The 18,582-nt window shown below is 54.3% G+C and overlaps 1 protein-coding gene across 7 annotated transcripts in view; it reads right to left on the bottom strand.

The window, feature by feature from the left end:
- DOC2B (double C2 domain beta) overlaps positions 1 to 18,582 on the bottom strand; it is a 61,203-nt gene that overhangs the window by 25,790 nt on the left and 16,831 nt on the right. For 3 of the 7 annotated variants that reach the window (XM_037133687.2, XM_037133688.2, XM_037133690.2), the window contains 4 exons: positions 16,785 to 16,942; positions 8,829 to 8,910; positions 7,983 to 8,079; positions 4,300 to 7,377 (listed from right to left, as the gene is read on the bottom strand). In XM_037133687.2, coding sequence (XP_036989582.1) covers positions 7,241 to 7,377; positions 7,983 to 8,079; positions 8,829 to 8,910; positions 16,785 to 16,942 — 474 coding nt within the window. In that variant the 3' untranslated portion in view covers positions 4,300 to 7,240. Of the gene's footprint in view, positions 1 to 4,299; positions 7,378 to 7,982; positions 8,080 to 8,828; positions 8,911 to 16,784; positions 16,943 to 18,582 lie in introns of those variants that run through there. The other 4 variants (XR_005080902.2, XR_005080903.2, XR_005080901.2 and 1 more) reach the window with 4 other exon arrangements.

Here is an 18,582-nt window from a genome sequence, read left to right as displayed (position 1 = left end):
CTGGAAACATACTCTGAGGAGTATGTGGAACTGTTCTGCACATTATGCCATATGTTTTGAAACAAAGTCAACATTTAAAATTTTTTCTAGCAGTATTCACAAATAGCTGAAGAATGGAAATAAGTGTTGTTCAGTAGATGAATAAACAAAAGGGCCTCTCCCGCATGGTGGACTATTGCTCAGCCGTAAAGAGGAACTAACGTGGAGGAAACTTGAAAATACTGTTTTAAGTGAGATGAGCCAGACGTAAAAGGACAAATACATAATTCCAGTTATGTGAGGTAACCAGAAGAGGCACATTCAAAGAGAAAATGGCCCTGGCTGGTGTGGTTCAGAGGATTTGAGCATCGGCCTGCGAACCAAAGATTTGCCAATTGGGTTTCCAGTCAGCATGTGCCTGGATTGCTGGCCAGGTCCCCAGTAGTGGGTGCAGAAGAGGTAATCCTACATTGATGTTCCTCTCAAAAAGTTTTTTTTTTAAGTACCTAAAACAACTCTACCAGGGGCTGGGGTGAGGGGGAGCAGGAAGTTAATTGTTAATTTGGGTTGATAACATTCTAGGAGTAGTGGTGATGGGAGCACTACCTTATGAATGTACTTGGTGCTGTTAAATTGTAAACCTAAAAATGCTTAAAATGATTCCCTGGCTGGTGTGGCTCAGTGGGTTGAGTGCCAGCCTGTGAACCTAAATATCTGGTTTGATTCCCTGTTGGGGTGGGAGAGGTAAGATTATCTCACATGTCGATGTTTCTCTCCCTCCTTTTCTGTTCCTTCCCCTCTAAAAATACTTTAAAAAGTGGTTAAAGCGACAAATTTTATGTATATCTTACCAATATATATAATACTGAGAATAAAAAGGATTGCCGTCTATACTCATGTCTTTGTCCCTTCACTTTCTTGTTACTCCTTGCCAAGATACCTTGCCATGTTCATAATTAAAATGGAAATGGCTGCATTACTTTCTTACCTCCATGTGGATCACAATGGAATTAATTCACTCTTGATCATTTAGGATTTTTGTTGTTTTAGTGTTTTGCTATTGGCTGCTCACTGCCCTTTGCTTTTTGAATGGTTTCTGCCATAATGTGCTTGTGGCACTGGTCTTTGGCTTCTGTCCCTTCTTTCCCTTGGCTGATAACCTGCCCTTTCTCCTTTCCCACTGGCTCAGGAGCCTTGCGAAAGGCGTACTTGACCCCGTGTGTCCTGCCCACAAGCCATGGTTGTACCTTGTGACCTCGTCCCCTGATCCTTTGACTCAAAGAGGTAAATTGTAACCTGGATTGAGCCATTGCTCTCTGGAGAAACTGAGAACATTCCTAGGTAGGTGGGGTGAGCCAAGCAGAGAGCCACCCACACTTGGGGCTGAGGCCATCGTTGTGGATCATTTATGTGTTGAGTCGGCTGAGAAAGTGTGAAGAGAGGTGAAAGGATGAAGGTGCAGAGCAGTGGAGAGAACCCAGGACGCTCCGAGCGCTTGGATTCTCGGTTTTCTGATTCCTAAAATGCGATGCATTCACACTGGCTCACACCTGGCCTCTGGGAAGCCACACAAGTGTCCCGGTTTCATGTCTCCAGACCCATGGGGCACACGGGAATTGGGGCTTGTGACAAATTGGGAGCCCATCCGGCAGTGCTGCATGTGGTCAGGACCGACAGCAAGGGCTGAGGGGGAGCCTTGGGGAACTTGCCTGGCAGAGCAGGACCCTGGGACCTTGAGGGACCCGAGAATCTGTTAGGCCTGGTACCACCATCTACATCTTCCAGCAATGTATCGTAGACATTGAGTGGTTTCTGTAGCCACAGGCTTGGGGTCAAGTCCCAGCTCAACCTCTAATTATCCTTGAGCATTCTACTCTCCCTCAGTTTTCTCACCTACAAAGTGGGGGTTAATACAATATAATTATGAGGATTAAGTGTGCACATGTCTGAGAGCTCTGTGTGTTATGCTCACTAACATTGTGATGTTGGCACCTTCCCTCAGGTCCCTGCCGCTTTCTTAGAGTCTTTAAGGATTCCCTGCTGAAATAGCACAGGAACGAATTGCCTGTCCCCAGCTGGCCCTTGTTCTCCTGCTCAGGGGCAGACCTGTGGGGATGCTGCCTTCACCGTGGGGAATACTTCAAGGGAGAGCAGAAGTGTCTGGAGGAGGCGGGGGCTGCTCCAGGGTGTCCTCACGAACAGGCTTTGCGCTGGCCGGGTCTCCCGTCCACAGAGAGCGGTGTCACTCCCGGAAACCGCATGTGCCCGATTCCCGCCCCTCCCCTGTCCCTGCCTCGCATAGTCCAGACCTGAACTCCAAGCCTTCTGTCAGTCTTGCCCTCAGTGCTCCTTCTCGTTTTGCATCCATCTTCAGATTGGCTGTGTACAGTTTTCCTGGGCTAACAGTCTCCTGGAGTCCAGCACAGTGCTGCCTGATGTACCCAGGAATCTTCACGGTCAGGATTAATTATAACACTGGCCACTGGACAATGAGTGGGCTTCCTTGTCCCCTTTCCTGCTGGCTCTGGGTGTGGGGACATGCCTCTCCTGATGTGATTCGTTTCTAGATCTCTCTTCAGCCCATCCCTGGAGCACTCGCTCTGGGGACTAGACACTACAGAAATCCATGTGTTTGGCCATTCTGGGCTGTCACTTCTGGACCCCTGAGTGTGCAGTGGAGAGCTGGCTATCCTGACCCCTGCCTGCTTCTGTAGCTTTTCCTAGGCCCGTTCTTGCCATCCCTTTACTTTGTCCCTCCTCAGTCCCCTGCAGTCTTCCTTCTCTCCTTTCTCCTTTCAGTCTTTCTCCCCTTTCCCCCACCCTTTCTCATTCTCCCCTTCCTATACTCAGAATAACTCTGTGGTACGTGGGGTCCTTTCTCTTCTGTACCCCAGGAGTCTGGCACTAACAGAAGTCTCGTGCACGTATCTGGGCTTAGACCCAACCTATAATCACATATTCCAGGCACATGGATTTGGCGTATTTCAAACAGTGTTCATGGTGACAACTTTCATCCATTCATTCAACAAATACTAGAGGGCTATTTGGTGCTCGGTCCTGGGCTGGAGTTACTGAGGTTAATAAGCAAAATGTGATCCAAACTGTCAAGAAGGTTAGTGAGGGGAGAAAGGAATGAGCAAATGCACACTGGTTTAGTCGGTAAGCGCCGTGAAGAAAATAAAGTAGGATGATGGGGGAGAAAGTGACTGAGGTAGTCAGGCAGGCCTCACAAAGAGGTAACGAGACCTAGATGATCAGATTGCTTTAGAGGACCAGGCAGTGTTCTTTGTCCAAAATAACAAGATCTGACTTTTGTTAATGCGAGCAGAAAAGGAATGCCCTGGAAAGGTGTCAGGTAGTGCAGAGAGTGGGCAGGACGCCTGGAAAATCAGGCCAGCACAGAGGTGATTGCCAAGGGAGGCTGGTGACCTACACCTTGACCCAAGTCATGTCTCAGCAGGCTCTGCCTGGGACCCAGCTGACGTTGCCCTGGACACTGGGTACCATTTAGACATTGAACCCTGGACTTACTGGCATGCCACCACAAGGGACCTCCAAATGAGGACTGATCTCCTGCCCCAGACCACAGGTTTGTTCTCTACCGGGTGGCCTGTGGGAAACAAAGCTCCCACCTTACAGAAAGTGAAAGTCAGTCTTTACAAAGCCCTCCTCTGTCTGGCGTCCTGTACCCTGTGTTCTCATCTATCGCTCCTCCTCTGCCCCACCTTGCTCCAGTCACATGGGCCTCCTTGCTAGCCCGCTCCAAGCCTGCTCCCACCTAGAGGGGCACTGGCTGTTCCCTTCACTTGGGTCGCTCTGCCCCAAGAATTCCCATAGCTCCCTACCTCACCCTCTCCAAGTCTTAGCTTAGAAGTCATATTGTCCACAGGCTCACCTGATCTCCCTTCTTAAACCCAGCCAGCCTGGCCCACATGGTTCCTTTATGACTTTTTGAAAAAAAAAAAATCTTTTAACATACACATGCTGTGTACTGACCATCTTGCTGATGAATCGGCCCTAGGAACCTAGACTAGTGCCCGGCATTAATTTGCCACAGCTGTTTGTCGAATGGGTGGTCAACAGCATGGGATCCTGTTTCTGGTGTAAAAAGTCTTGGAAGACTTGCTCTGCCTTGTGGTTCTGTTGCCTACCAGAGGTTCAACCCCTCACTTCTCTCATCTGTAACACGGGAACCTACCTCAAAGGGATTCTTGGTGAGGAGTAAATGAGAAAATGTGCTGATTAAGCCCAGTACCACTCTCTCATCCTTTCCTGCCCATCCATTCAAATCTAGTAAATGAGTCTCCCAAGCTGATAGGATCACAATGAACGTTTTCATTTACTTTGGATTATATGTTATTATAAATATTAACAAATAAGACTTAAAAAGGATACCTTTGGGTAGGCCAGACGAAAGTACAAAAATTGTGTGTGGGGCTGCAGTTTAAGGACGGTTTCTGCAGCCATCATATGGTAGCAAAAACGTTGTTAAGCAGTGCACGAGTCTGTGTCGACGACAGCCAGAGTCCATGCATTGGGAGGTTCTGTCGGTTGGGAAGGAACAAAGGCTGGACATGCACGGGCCGGGAGGCGCAGTTCCTCGCTCTCACCACTAGAGGTCAGGAGGTTACCGCTTCAGTGTTGGAAGACGGGCCCGTCAGGGATTGGCTAGTGGTGATGGTGGGTGGGTGGGGGGAGACCAGGAAGGAAGGCGGTGGAGTAGGGTGGCGCGCCTGGGGAGACCCCCGGTTATTGACACCTGCGTTTGGAATGACTTTTTTGGTGTCAAATTTCCCATTTTTGTGGGTCTAATGGGTCAGAGGAAAGACGCCAGTTTGGGGTTAAAGGCAGAGCTTTGCAGCTTCTCAAAGAGCCTTTTCTTTAACAGATGCATTCTGCAAGTGGTCTAGAACAGCGCCAGGGTTCTGTCCCTCTCTGGGGGCCCTTCCGTCCAAGCGCCCCATCCTCCACCTGGGCTGGCTGTGCAAAAGCCCCGCCTCCCAGCCTGTGGTCAGCTGGGACCACCTCTCAGGGCCCAGTCTACACCTGCACAGCCTGGAGCAGCAGTGGGCCCTGGGCTGGGTGCTAGGAGTCCGGGCTTCTTGTCCCAGCTGGGCCTGCTTCCCTCTGTATCTCACAGCCCCGTGTAGCCTTGCCATTCAGCATTTCCGTGTCTTCACAGAAAGGCCATGAGTCTCTTCTCCGAGTGAGGCCCTCCAAAAGCAAAGAAGATACCCAGAGTTCACCCAGACACAAGGACTGTGAAAATTCAAAACAGTGCATGTAAAACTCTCAACACACACAAAGCCTTCTTAAAGACGGGAAAACCAACATTCCACGACCAGCAAAGTTTGCCAGGTACTGTGTGGGGGCTGGAGTCCTGGGTTCCCTGCAAACTGGGAAAGGGCTGATGGGCACTTTGTGGGAGTCACATCCTCACCCCAGGCCTCAGATGGTAGTGTGCTTTGTGTTTGCAGCAGCAGGTCCAACCCGTGTGTCCCTGTGAGCCCTGCTGCTGATGTTGGTGTGTGTGGGCAGCAGGCAGGGAACGGCGCTAGGCAGGCAGCTAGCAGGACCTCTTGTGTGTGAGCCCAGCACACTACTTCCCCTAAATGTGGTGTCCAGAGCCTGGGCTGGGAGTGGGGCAGGGGCTGTGGAGCCTGGCCGGCCCCGGCTGTGGTTAGGCTGCAAGGCCGTGGGCAGGTTACTTTCCCTCTCTGGGCTGTTTCCCATCAGTGCCGTGACGGGTCGAACACAGAAGCCCTTTGGTTATGCAGTTGCTCACCCAGGTTTCCTGATGGCCCCTTGGTAGGCAGGGAAAGTCTGGGGCTTCAGACCCAGGCCCCAAGCCTTCAACCCCCTTGGAGACTAACCCAGGGCACAAACAGGCCTACTGGGCAGGGTGTCTCTCTGCTTTCCCAGAAGCAAGGCTCTGGGCTGTTGCCAAGTATTCCTGAGAGGGACATCAGTGGCCACAATTGGGCCAGGATGCGTAGGCAACCACCTGAGGTCCCCCCGCTACCCAGTCCCAAACCCTGAAGGTCAGGGAGGCAGAGCAAGGGAAGAGGAGTGGGAAGACAAGGAGGAATTTTGCTTTTCATGCAAAACAAGGGACCCTTTTCTGTCTTGACTGCAGTTGACCTGATGCTTCCTCTGGGAAGAACAAGAGGCAGGATCCATCCTCTAGGCTTCTCAGGGGCACAGAGTGATCAGAGGTGGACAACTGGGTCTGAGGACTGAACCTGTGGCCGCACCAACATGATTCCCCACAGTTGCTGGCCTGACAGCCAGGGACGGGGAGGGAACGGGACTGGGTGCCATCCCTCCCGGGCCCCACTGCTGTCCTAACAAACCCTGTGCCCCAGAGATTCCCGGAGTCCCTGGCCCCTTCTCTCCTCTGCAGGCCTTTGCCGGCCATTTCCACTGCCCGCAGGCCCCTTCGTGTTTGTCTGCCTGAACACGCCACGACCCTTCCAGGCCTTGCTGCAGCATGGCCTCCTCCACGAAGCCCTCCCTGCCTTCCCAGCAGAATCCAGAACACTAGCAGGTAGGTCAGGCTGGCCTTGACAGTCCTCAGTCCACTGTAATGATTCGTTTCCTGCTCCCTGACTAGGCCAGGAACTCCCTGAGGGCGGGCCCTGGGTTTCATTTGTCCCCAGGGGCTTGTGAAATCCTCGAGTGAAGCATTTCACTCAAGTGCCAAGTGCCCATGTTCATTGGGAGCTTCTGAGAACTTCACTAGATTCCTGGCTCTCAGGTCAACTTTTTCCCACCTGCCCAGTAATGACAGAGATGGACAGATGAAGTCAGAGTCCTGTCCCCAACCTCCTCCTCCCACATCCCTCCTAATGTCTCCCTCAGGAGTTCTCACTGACCCCATCAAGGCGCCCCTGCACTCCCGTCCTCTCAGCCCGGGTCCCCTGTGACTTACTGCTGACCTCTAGTAGGGTCCTCGCCTCCCGGACGGCCCCTTCCCTGTCGCTGGGGTGGGAGGCCAAGCTCCTCTCCTCTCACCTCTGGCCCTATCAGGCCCCAGGGGCTGAAAGGAGGCCTGGCCCTCTGCCCTCGGTGTTCCTCGCAGTGGCCGGGCCCTCTGTGGCCTCCAAGTGGGGGCTGCGGCGGTTCTGTGTCCGAACAGGTGTCCTGGATCTCCCCCAACGTGGGGGCTGAGGCCCTTGGTAGCAGCTGAGGAAGCCCAGGGCCAGGCCTGTGTTGGGCCAAGCGACAGGCAAGGACGGGTGCGGTGGCAGGTGGGGGCTGGTCAGTCGCTGAGCACGGCCCCAGGGAGTTCATTGGTGAGTGTGTGCCAGCGTTCGATCCGCTTGTCTTTGTTCTTCAGGCAGTCAAACCAGTGCTTCAGGCGCTCGCCCTTGGCATTGATGCCCAGCACAACACCACCTGCGGGAGGGGAGTGGAGGGGGCAGCCAGGGGCCTGGGGCAGGCTCTCCCACAGCCCCTCCCTCCGGGGCCAGTGCTCCCCCCACCCCCTCCCAGGCTCCACGCTCCAAGGCCAGACTCTCTACCTCGCCCACAGAGCTCCAAGGGTGGACAGTGGTCCCCCTGCCCCAGATCGGGGCCCAGGGATCCTGCCCTTCTACTACCCAGGACCAGAGCAGTGCTGGGGCAGAGTGCAGGGGACAACAAAGGAGCAAGGAAGGGCCCGGGGAGCCTTCCTGTGCACACGCCACCGTGGACTGGGGGCCACGAGGGCTCAGAGTCCAGCCCAAGGCGCTGACCAGCACCACCTCTCTCCCCTGTTCCACCTCAGACTCCTGTGCGACCCTTCAGGCCTCTTTCCATCTCTGGGCTTGTCTCTTCCTCGGTCACATGCAGTCAGACTGGATCCTGTCTGAAGCCCTTCACGTGTGGGGGCAGGTGGTCTACGGCCCCAGATTTCCCCAGAGGCCAGAATGGAAGGGCTACGGTCTGATTCAGGGCCACTGTCCTTCGCTGAAGCCAGGACAGGCGTGTGGCCGAACAGCAGTCTCACCATGTCCTCTTACCAATGAAGTCGTTGGATTTTCCGATGTCGTAATCCCAAACAGTGACCTCCAGGGTCTTCTTGGCCAGGTCCCCATGCTTAATCTCGTAGCAGAACTCCTGGCGGCCAGAAGGGGAGAGTCATTGCTAATGTCACGTGGCCAGGAGGGCTCGGGAGGCTGTGGTGCGGGCAGGGACTGAGGGGTGGGTGGGTGCGCGGGAGGGCGGCCAGTGTCTGAAGGTGGCGATGTACATTCTCAGTCAGCTGGCTCACACGTGCCTGCGAGCCGAGCCGGGGTCCTGAGGTCCCCTCATCCCAACCGGCGGCCCCTTTTGTCACGGAGGCCTCTCTCCCAGATCCCCGAGAGCCTCCTTACTGCCAAAGCAACTCGAGTTCCTCAGCCTTGTTGCGCTTGACTTCTTTGGGTCTAGCTCTGCTGGCCACTCCCTTCTTTGTCTCCCAAAGTCTCCCAGTGGTTCCCATGGTGCTCTGGAGGGGGGGCCCCCTCACTCTCTGGACGGTCTCCTCTGTCTGCCCCCACGCTGCTCGCCCTTCTCTTGCTCCTCGCCCCGATCACATCCACCCGGAGTGTCCCCCACTCCCTCGCACCTCCCACTCCTGCTGCGGGGGTCCCCCTTTCAACTCCCGTCATCTCCATCCTCTGAAGATCTTTCTAGGCTGCCCTCCCCTCTGTTTGCAGCACCCTGGCCTGGCTCAACCTGGCCAGAGCCTCTTCCCTGCCGCCCCTCCCCACCTTCCCTTCCCGTCCTTCAAGCTGTGGCCCTTGAGAACCCAGTCCCTCCCATCCAGTCCCCTTGCCCTGGGAGAGAGGGAGATGGCTTTCTGTGGCTCCGCCAGCCCCGTGTACCTCATTGAACTCGGGGTTCAGGGTCTTCTTCTTTACGGCCGTCTTATGTTTGGATTTCTTGTCCACATCTGGCTTCAGGTATCTGGAATTATAACCAGTGGATAGGCAGGCAAGAGGGTGGGAGGCTGTGGGTACAGAGGGAGGCGGCAGGGCTTGGAAGAGCTTTCTGGCCTCAGAGGGAGATTTGCGGGCCCCCTGCTCACCCTGCTCACCAGCGTCCCCAGCAGACTTTGTGGCGGTGGTGGGCAGTTGGCTGCAGCGGAAGAAACAAGCGGTTCCTCTGTCACCTGGACTGCTGTTCACACACCCTTTCCTGGAACTTACTCACCGCGGAGCCCCTGGGTCCCTCTAGCGAAGAGGGCTCTCCTCAATGCTGCAGGCCCGGTGTCCACAGAGCTCACGTTTCTCCCCAGAACACCATTTGAACGGTTTTGTCCCTTGTTAGAACTTATCTTTATTTTTTTAGAGTAGATTTATTAAGATCTATAAATTTCCATCTTTCTAAAGCATAAAGTACAGCGGTTTCTAGTACATTCCAGGAGTTGTGCAACCCTGGCCGCTGCCTCCCTGGAGCGCTGAGGCAGGAGAGAGGCCTCCGGGGCCCTGACCGATGCTTCCCAGGGGAGAGGGAAGCCTGGCCTGCAGGTCGGCTCCCCCGCTGGCACGAGCGCCTTGGAGTCTGACGTCTCCCCATGAGGCTCAGGGAGGCAGCGGGAACTGCGCAAGGCCTCCCAGCTGCCGGGCACACGGCTGGTGTTCAGAAGCCAGGACAGGAGGCTCCGGACCTCCCCTTTACAGAGCTGCTCAGCCTTTCCTTGCATAGAGGATTGAGTGATAATTGCTAAGCCCCTGCTGCCGGTAAGGGGTGGGAGGACTGCATCTGTCTCACCCACCCCCAGCTTCCTGGCACTCATCCCAGTGCCCGGCACCAGGTAGGTCAGTAAACACCTGTTGAACACGTCACTGAATTCCTGGAAGTGAAATTAACCACCCAAAGCCATGCACCTGTCAAGTTCCTTCCTTCCTTTCGCCAACTGGTCCTCCAGAAAGGCCATCCAGTTGACCGGTGATGCCCTTGACACAGTTGAGCACCATCACTTTAAAAGCCTTTGCTGGGCAGAGCTGTCATTCATAATTGAAGGGCAGATACAGAGCTTCCCAGACAAGAGAAAAATAAAGGAGTTCATCAGCACCAAATCAGTACTATATGAGCTGTTAAAGGGGCTTATCTAAGGAAAAGAAGATCAAACTATGAAGAATAAAATGGCGATAAATACATATCTATCAACAACTGAATCTAAAAAAACAAACTAAGCAAACAAGAAGAACAGAGACAGAATCATGGACATAAAGAGTGTTTTCATGGTTGACAGATGGGAGGGCAGAGGGGGAGATGGGTAAAGAGGTGAGGGGGTTATAAAGTACAAACAGGTGGATACAGAACAGCCATGGGGGTGTAAAGTACAGTGTAGGAAGTGGAGAAGCCAAAGAACTTACATGCGTGACCCATGGACATGAACAATGGTGTGGGGATTGGCTGAGGGAGTGGGGGTGCTGGGTGGAGCGGGGCAAAGAGGGAAAAATTGAGACAACTGTAATAGCATAATCAATAAAATATAATACAAAAAGATCCTTGCCGGGGACGTCAGGGTCATGGCAGAGTGAGATGATGTCTTTGTTTCTTCCCTTAAATTAGTAACAAGTTGGACAACTGTCACTCAACAAAGAATCTCCTGCTCGACACACAAACATGCGTGAAAGCTTCATGCATCAGAACCTCTGACGGGGGGCACATTGGAAGGGACAGGGGAGGTGGCCACAGAGGTAGTGTGGCGCCGCCGTGGCCCCGGAGTGTGGCAGTGGAGGGGAGTCGGGCTGCAGCCCCACACTCGGCCCCGAGTGTGAGGGGTGGAGGCAGTGCCCCCTCCTGGAACACGCGTGGCCCTGCCCGAGTCCCGTCGAGGTGGACCCCGGCAGAGGTGGCTGGGGAGCCTTAGACGGCACAGCAGTGCTGACAGCCATTGCCAGCAGGGACTGGAAGTGCTGTCACAGAAGAAGACAGTTCATGTTCATGGGTTGGAAGAATTAACATGATTAAAGTGGCCACATTACCTAAAGCAATCTACAGGTTTAATGCAATCCCTATCGAAATCCCAATGGCGCTTTTGAAAGCAATAGAACAAAAATTCTTCAAATCCACAAAAGACCCTGAATAGCCAAAGCAATCCTGAGAAAATGAATAAAGCCAGAGGTATCACACTACCTGACTTCAAACCACTCTACAAAGCTACAGTAATCAAAACAGTAAGGATGGCAGAAAAACTATACAGAGACCAATGGAACAGAACTGAGAGCCCAGAAATAAAGCCACATGTATATGGGCAACTTGGTTTTGAAAAAATAGCCACAAACATACAGAGGAAAGTCTCTTCAATAAATGGTGTTGAAAAAACTGGAAACTCACATGCAAAGGAACGAAATTAGACGTATCTGATACCATACATGAAAATTAATTAAAAATGGACTAAAGACTTGAATATAAAACCTGAAACAATAAAATACATGGAAGAAAACACAGGCCCTAAACTTACGGACTTTGGTCTCAGAGGGGTTTTTGTGAACTTGACCCCAAAGGAAAGGGAAGTAAAAGTAAAAACGAACAAATGGGACCATATCCAACCAAAAGCGTCTGCACAGCGAAGAACCCATCAACAAAACTAAACGGCGAACAGCTGAATGGAAGAAGGTATTTGGAAATGATGCCCGCAAAGAAGGGCCTAATATCTAAAATATATAAAGAGCTCACACAATTCAACAAAAAAACACAAACACTCAGATTAAAAAATGGGCAGAGGATCTGAATAGACATTTTTCCAAGGAAGACACACAGATGTATGTTCATGCTCAATGTCACTAATCGGGAAATGAAAATGAAAACCACGCGAGACGCCAGCTCCCCCCGTTGGAGCGGCCGTCATGCACAAGACGGCAAGCGTTTTGGGAGGATGTAGAGCAGAGGGAACCGGTGGGTGTGCGCTGCTGCTGGGACCGTAACTGGTGCAGCCTCTGAGACAGCGGTGCGGGGGCTCCTCCCACAATTAAAGGCGAAGCTACGCGGCCCAGCAATGCCTCTTCTGGGCATCCGCCCCCAAACTTGAAAACGCGTATCTGTAAAGATGCATATCCTGTGTGCACTGCAGCATTATATACAAAAGCCAAGATGTGGAAACAACCTAAATGTCCTTTGGTGGATGACTAGATAAAGCATATTTGATATAAAGGCTGGTGTAGCTCAGTGGATTGAGCGTGGGCCTGGGAACCAAACAACCGCAGTTCAATTCCCAGTCAGGGCACATGGCTGGGTTGCAGGCCAGTTCCCAGCAGGGGACGCACGAGAGGCAACCACATATTGATGTTTCTCTCCCTCTCTCCTTCCCTTCCCCTCTCAAGATAAATAAACAGGTACAAGTATAGAGGACACATGGACAAAAACTAAGGGGGGGGTGGAAATAGGAGGGAGGTGGAGCGCACTGGGGGGGCTGGGATGGGAGAAAAAGACAGAAAACTGTACTTGAACAATAATTAAATTAAAAATATTTAAAAAAATAAAAATTAAAAAAGATAAAATCTTTTTTAAAAAGGTATATGTGTGTGTATATATACATATGTGTGTGTGTGTATATATAAAATGGAATACTACTCAGCCATAAAAGAGAGAAAAGATGAAATATCGCCGTTCATGACAACACGGAAGGCTGCTGTGAGTACTGTGCTGAGTGAAATGAGTCATAAGGTAAAAGCAAGAGCGGCGTGATTTCACTCACATGTGGGACAGGAAACAGAAAGCGACAGGTGAACAAACAAACGCACAGGTGCAACAGACTGGTGGGTATCAGAGGGGAACGGGGTTAAATCAGAAGGTGACGGAAGGCAAGGAGACGATACTTCAGGTGGGGAGCACGCAACGGAGTGAACGCACCATGTTATAAAGTCGCACACCCGGAATGAGTATAATGTTACTACCCAGTGTCAGTTACTCCAGCAAACTTAATAAAAATTCCTCGCTAGTTTGAAAGGCAGAAAGTGCTACCTGATTGTTGCTTTACTTTGCACTTATTAGTTTTGGGGTTGTGACTTTATTGCATAAATAATACTGGTTCATTATCGAAACTCTACAAAATACGTATTGATAAAAGCTGGGGGTGGGGGAAAGAAATGAAGACGTGTGTCCACACAAACCCTGTCCTCTGGCAGCGTCACGCAAAGTCACCCCCAAACTGGAAACAGACCACGGGCCCTCTGGCGGGTGAACCGATGCATCATTGCGGGCGGCCTGTCCAATGGACGGCTGTGAGACAAGAAAGACCAAGCTGCCGGCCCGTGCGCCCGCCTGGCGGAGTCTCCAATGCACTGTGCCCGCGGAAGAAGCTAGACTCAAAAGCTGGCGCGTTGCACGACAGCCTCGGTGGGAAATGCTGGAAATGGAAACATTACTGGGGCAGAAAACACACCAGCGGTTGCCTGAGGCTGGGGAAACTCTGAGACGGCAGCAGTCTATGTCTTGGCTGTGGTGGTGGTGGCTCACGCTTGCTGCATATGAAGTATGCTTCCAGATGCCTGATTTCTGAAGCTGGGGTTTCCCTTAAATGCCCCGCCCAGACATGGTGAATGTCTTCAGCTCCTTACAAGCTTCCATACGCTTGTTTGACCTTTCGGCTGTTTATCGGTGCTTCGTTTTCTGAACTGTCCTCTGCCTCTTTGCTTTGGGTGTGAGGAGAAAGGCTGGGGGAGCCCCACCCAGTGGGTGCTCTGTGCCCCTCCCTTTGGGAGTCCCCTGAAGGACAGCTGTTCCAGGATCCCTACGTCCTCAATGCTGCATGGCCGTGTCTACCTAGTGACCCCTCCATGGGTTCCCCTGGTGGCCACCAGCCTCAGGGCCTCTAGCAGGAACAGCTCCCCTAGGGGTCGTCCTCTGTCCTGCCTCCAGCCCATGCTGACCCCCCTGCCGGGAGCTCTCCTCCGCACTAGTGAGCCCCCCGAGTACAACCTGCACGGGCCAGGAGCAGGCCTGGCAAAGCCCCAGAGCCTGGCCACCCACTGGTCTCTGTCCCTCCCTGGCCCTCAGGACCCCCTCCTGCACTGGCCAGCAGGACTCGTGAGTCACCTGAGCTCCCTCCGTCGCCCAGGTGTCGTGAGGAGATAGTGAGGCTGTGACAGTGCAGGGGCCCCGGGAGGGTCGGGCGAGGCCCACACACCGCAGCTCCTCAGCACACACGGCAGTGACGGGTGTTACCAGCACGGTGCCAGTGCTGTCTGTCCCTCCTACTCCGAAAAGCTGGATCAGGGGTCAGTTTCAGCCTGGGGAAACCGAGGCACGTGTCATCCGGGACGAGGTGTAGAAAATGAGGTGCTGACAGAAGGCCTCCGTCCGTCTCGCTCTGCACCTGCACCTGGCGCGTCCCTGGCCGAATCTCAGTTCACAGGTGCCCTCTCTCGGGGCACAGGTCCAGCCACGGGGCGACCTGCTCCAGCTCTGTTGTGTCAGGTGGGACCTTGCTTCCTGGAGGACCCAGCGGAGGACCCCGGAGTTCCTGCCAACCTGGCGAGTGGCCACCGAGCCTGACTTGAAAGCATCACAGCGTTTAGCTTCAGCCTGAACTCCAGCATTACCAGTACAGGTGGTCGCGCCCCGCTCCCCTTTCCGGTCCCTTCCCCTTCTCTCCTCCTCAGACCTCCCCTGGGGCTGGGGCTGATGTGATTCAGTTGGAGTGTTGTCCTGTGAACCGCGAGGTTGCTGGTTCAATTCCCAGTCGGGGCATACGCCTGGGTTTCGGGTTCGATCTCCAGTCAGGGTGTGTGCAAGAGGCAACCGACTGACATTCCTCTCCCTCTCTCCCCCCCCCTTCCCCCACCTCTAAAATCAATGAGCGTGTCCTCAGGTGAGGAGAAAAAATGTAAAAAATGGCCAGAAATGGCATGACACTGCGCACACCATTCTGCGGTCTGCGTTTGGGCTTAGCCTGTTTTGGACAGCTGTCCACGCTGACCCTGGTAGTCCTAAGAACTCGTTTTTAACTGCTCGGTGCCTACTCTGTGCTCACGCCGAGCGCTGTGAAGCGGAGCCTCAGCCGACCGTGCTGGGCTTTGGCCGGCTGTCACTGTGAGGAGCAAGGCTGCGGTGACGGCCTCCACCAGGCGTGGGTTTCTAGGGCACGAAGAAGGAAACGACGCAGCCACGGGCCGCAACCGCTTCCTGCTTTACTGGAATTGCTGACCTTCCCACCAGGGGTCCCAGAGCGTCCTGTCTGTCTTCTGACTGGTCACAGCACTTCCCCGCTCGGGGCTCTCTGATCCATGGGACATCGTGTTTTGCTAACGGTTGACATTAGGGCCCAATTCCTTGTTGTTTTCTATGTGGAAAATGAGTAGCCCCTGGCCTTCCCCAGGGGTCCTGGTCAGCACCCCATTATACCTGGTGCTGCCCCTGGAGCCTGGTGGCATTGGACTTGAAAAGAGTCACAGCTTTCTTGAGATGCGATTCACGTGCCGTGCTAGGTGTCCTGCTCGCGTGCACACAATTCGATGGTTTCCAGGCCGTTCCCAGAGTCACCGCCTCGGTCCCTCAATGTTTCCAGCCCCCATCGCCTCGGTCATCCCCATCTCCCCAAGCTCCCCGGCCCTCGGCAACTGCTGGTCTGCTTTCTGTTGCTGTGGTTTGCCTGTTCTAGACACGCCGTGTAAATGGAGCCGTGCCGTAGGTGGCCTTTGCGACCGGCTTCTCTCACTCAGCATCACGTTTATAAGGTTCATCCGTGCGGCAGTGTGAATCGGCGTTTCACTCCTCCTCACAGCCAAGCGAGGTCCCACCGTGTGAGTAGGCCACGTTTTGTTGGTTCAGCAGCTGGCGGACATTCAGGCTGCTCCCGCTTTTGTCTGTGTGGACGATGCTGCTATGAACGTTCATGTCCTACGATTTGCAGGGACACTGCTTTCAGTCTCTTGGGAACATGCCACGCAGCGGGGTGGCCAGGTTGTGCGGTAACTCCAGGCCTAACCTTTGAGCAACTGCCAGACTGTTTTCCAAAGTGCTCCATTTCTGTCATCTCATTTAAAAAGTGACAGAAATATGAAAGTGACCAGTGGGAAGGGGGCTGCGGAGTCGTGCCATGTGGTAGCACGGGCCTCCCCGTGGCCCCTGTCCCCGGGACCTCCTCAGCGCCCCTCAGGCCGGGCCCGTCCCAACCCCTCTGCTCCTCTGAGCGAAGAGGAGCCAGACACCTCCCCATGTCAGCCTCCAGGACAGCCTCACTGTGAACACAGACTAATGTCCACCTTGGTTTGTGGGCAGCCCAAAGCACCGATGGCGGTCACCGTGACGCCTGCATCACCCACCCCTACCTGAAGGGCGACAGCTCCTGCCTGCATCTCAGAGCATCACAGCCTCTCCGGGCACAGGTTTGGACTCAGGGGCCCAGGTCGCCTTGCAGGGCCCCTGAGTTAGTGTCTCCCCGGCGCCACCATGAGCCCCGGCCTCGTGTACAGCTGGGGCACCGGCAGGGCCGGGCAGGCGTGGGCAGCACCAGGTCCACTGTGCAGTTCCTTCACCGGATCTCCCAGCCTCTTGGCACGGGCTGCCCCCTCCTGCAATCTGCCCCTCCTGGGCCATGTGGTCATGGGGAAGCTAAGTGGGGCATCAGGAGATGACTACTCTATGTGACCCTGGGAAGCCATTCAGCTTCCACAGGCCTCAGCTTCCTCATCTGTGAAGTGGGGCTGGGTAGACTTAACCCATGGAGTCGCCAGAGGAGCAGGAGGAACTTGGCCTCTGGCACTGTGCCCACCGTGCTTCAGGTGCGCCCTCTGTGTTGGCCCCACTAACTACCCACCTTGTCGCACGGGCCTCCTGTCCCCTGAGATAAATGGAGAAGGACGTGGCTGGCTGGGCTGCACACTCACGTTTTCACGTAGGGATCCGAGTAGCCGTTGGCGTCCATGGCGGCCAGGTGTGCACAGCGCACGATGCCGACCAGCAGGCCCTGCTTCTGCGAGCTATACTTGAGGGAGATGAGGATGCGGCCCCGCTCCTCCAGGGACTTGTCCTCCGTCTTGTCCACCTGTGGGGCGGGCAGTCACTGGGCTGTGCTCCCCTGCTCCCATCCCTTCCCTCAGCCACGGGCCGCCAAGGCCACCCACGGGCCCAGCACAAATGGAGCGGGTGCTTCCTGGAGCCTCTCAGGGTTCAGGGCGTTCCCCTTGGGGAGAACATGGAAGGCAAAGCTTTGACACATTCCCAAGCCCAGGGAGAGCTGGGAGGCCGGTGGAGGCCACCCAGGCCTGTGCCCACCTCTGGGATCAGACCTCAGCTCTGGGCAGCGCTGTCTGGCTTCCCCGCCGCTGCCAGCCCGATGCTTCTCCGCTCCTCACCCTCTTGAGAGCAGCCGTTCCCACACTGGCTGCTGCTCACATGGACCCTTCTCCTGCACCCTCTGTCCACCAGACACACCCAGCTGGAGCCCCGGGGCTCCCAAGGGTCCCTCTGCCAGGCCCCTCCCCCACAGAGCCTCAGCCATGGCCCCTTGCCCACAACTGGACTCTGCCAATGGCTAAGGGGAGGCCCCGCATGGGCCCTCGTTGGCAGGGGCCGTGCCCACACTTCCTTGGAGATGGGGCTCCTGTGAGGTGAAGGAAGGATCGCATTCCCCAACTCCCGCACCCAGAGCAGACATGGCTAAGTGATCGCAGCACACACCCGGAGCTCAGATGCAGCCTCAGCGTCCTTCTCAACAGTGTTCAGGCAGCCTGGGGGTGTGGACCGGCCAGGTGCTGCGAGTCACCTGTGCGCCCCTCTGGCCTTGGGCCGCACTGAACCACGGCTCTTGTGCTAGTTTGTGTGATGTGTGAAAATTAAACAAAATAAATGAGCATGGATATATTCATCTATTTTTCGGGGGGATTCATATAAGTGCTTTGGGTCATTTCACATAAAGCCCATTAAGCTGGTTTATTGCTCAGTATTTACTGAGAACAGATCAGTTCTCAGATGACGTCAAATATAACCTGCAGCATCAAAACGTGTTTTCACGGCCAGAGCGGTCCATTCCCGCGGTGACCTCGTGTCCCTGAAACCAGACTAACAAGCCCCCAGCAGAACCCCAGTCACACCCTGAGTGCAGGCACACACACCCTCACTCATCCATGCGCACAAACACCCCTCACACATGCAGTCCACACACTCCAGTGTGCCCACATGTGTACACTCATGCACGTGCAGGTACATGCTTGCACACACTCACAGTGCTCTCATACACGGCTCACACGTGCACCCCCACACGCAGGTGCTTCTTTATGCTGAGGATCAAATCCCAGGCACACAAGTACAGTAGCAGTTGATGTTGCCTTTTATAAGTGACATAGATCATTTGGGAAAACTGAGTTACCTGTGGTTAGTGACTAGTAATAAAACAAAAAAGGTCATGCCCATCATACAAATGTCTGTGAGTGGGAGAGAACATGACAAGGAGATAACGTTTGATCAGGTTATGCAAGAACACAGAGCTAGGATTCTGGCAGGGACCTCTGGCCTCCGGGCCACTTGTTCCCAGGGCTTGGCCATCCGTCCCAGAGCTCAGGCCCCACGTGTGGGGCACAGCCAATGGCCTCTGTCCTGCATCGCTTTCCCCTTGTCCAGGCTTTTGGGGGCACTGTTCCAGGAAGGGGGTTGTATCCTGGGCACTAGTCTGTGAGAAGGTCATGG

The sequence above is a fragment of the Artibeus jamaicensis genome, unplaced genomic scaffold (assembly GCF_021234435.1).
Source record: "Artibeus jamaicensis isolate MK-2021 breed Jamaican fruit bat unplaced genomic scaffold, CSHL_Jam_final contig_2790, whole genome shotgun sequence".
NCBI lineage: Eukaryota > Metazoa > Chordata > Mammalia > Chiroptera > Phyllostomidae > Artibeus > Artibeus jamaicensis.
Note: the sequence above shows the minus strand (reverse complement) of the source record. Positions and strands in the feature narration are given on the sequence as shown.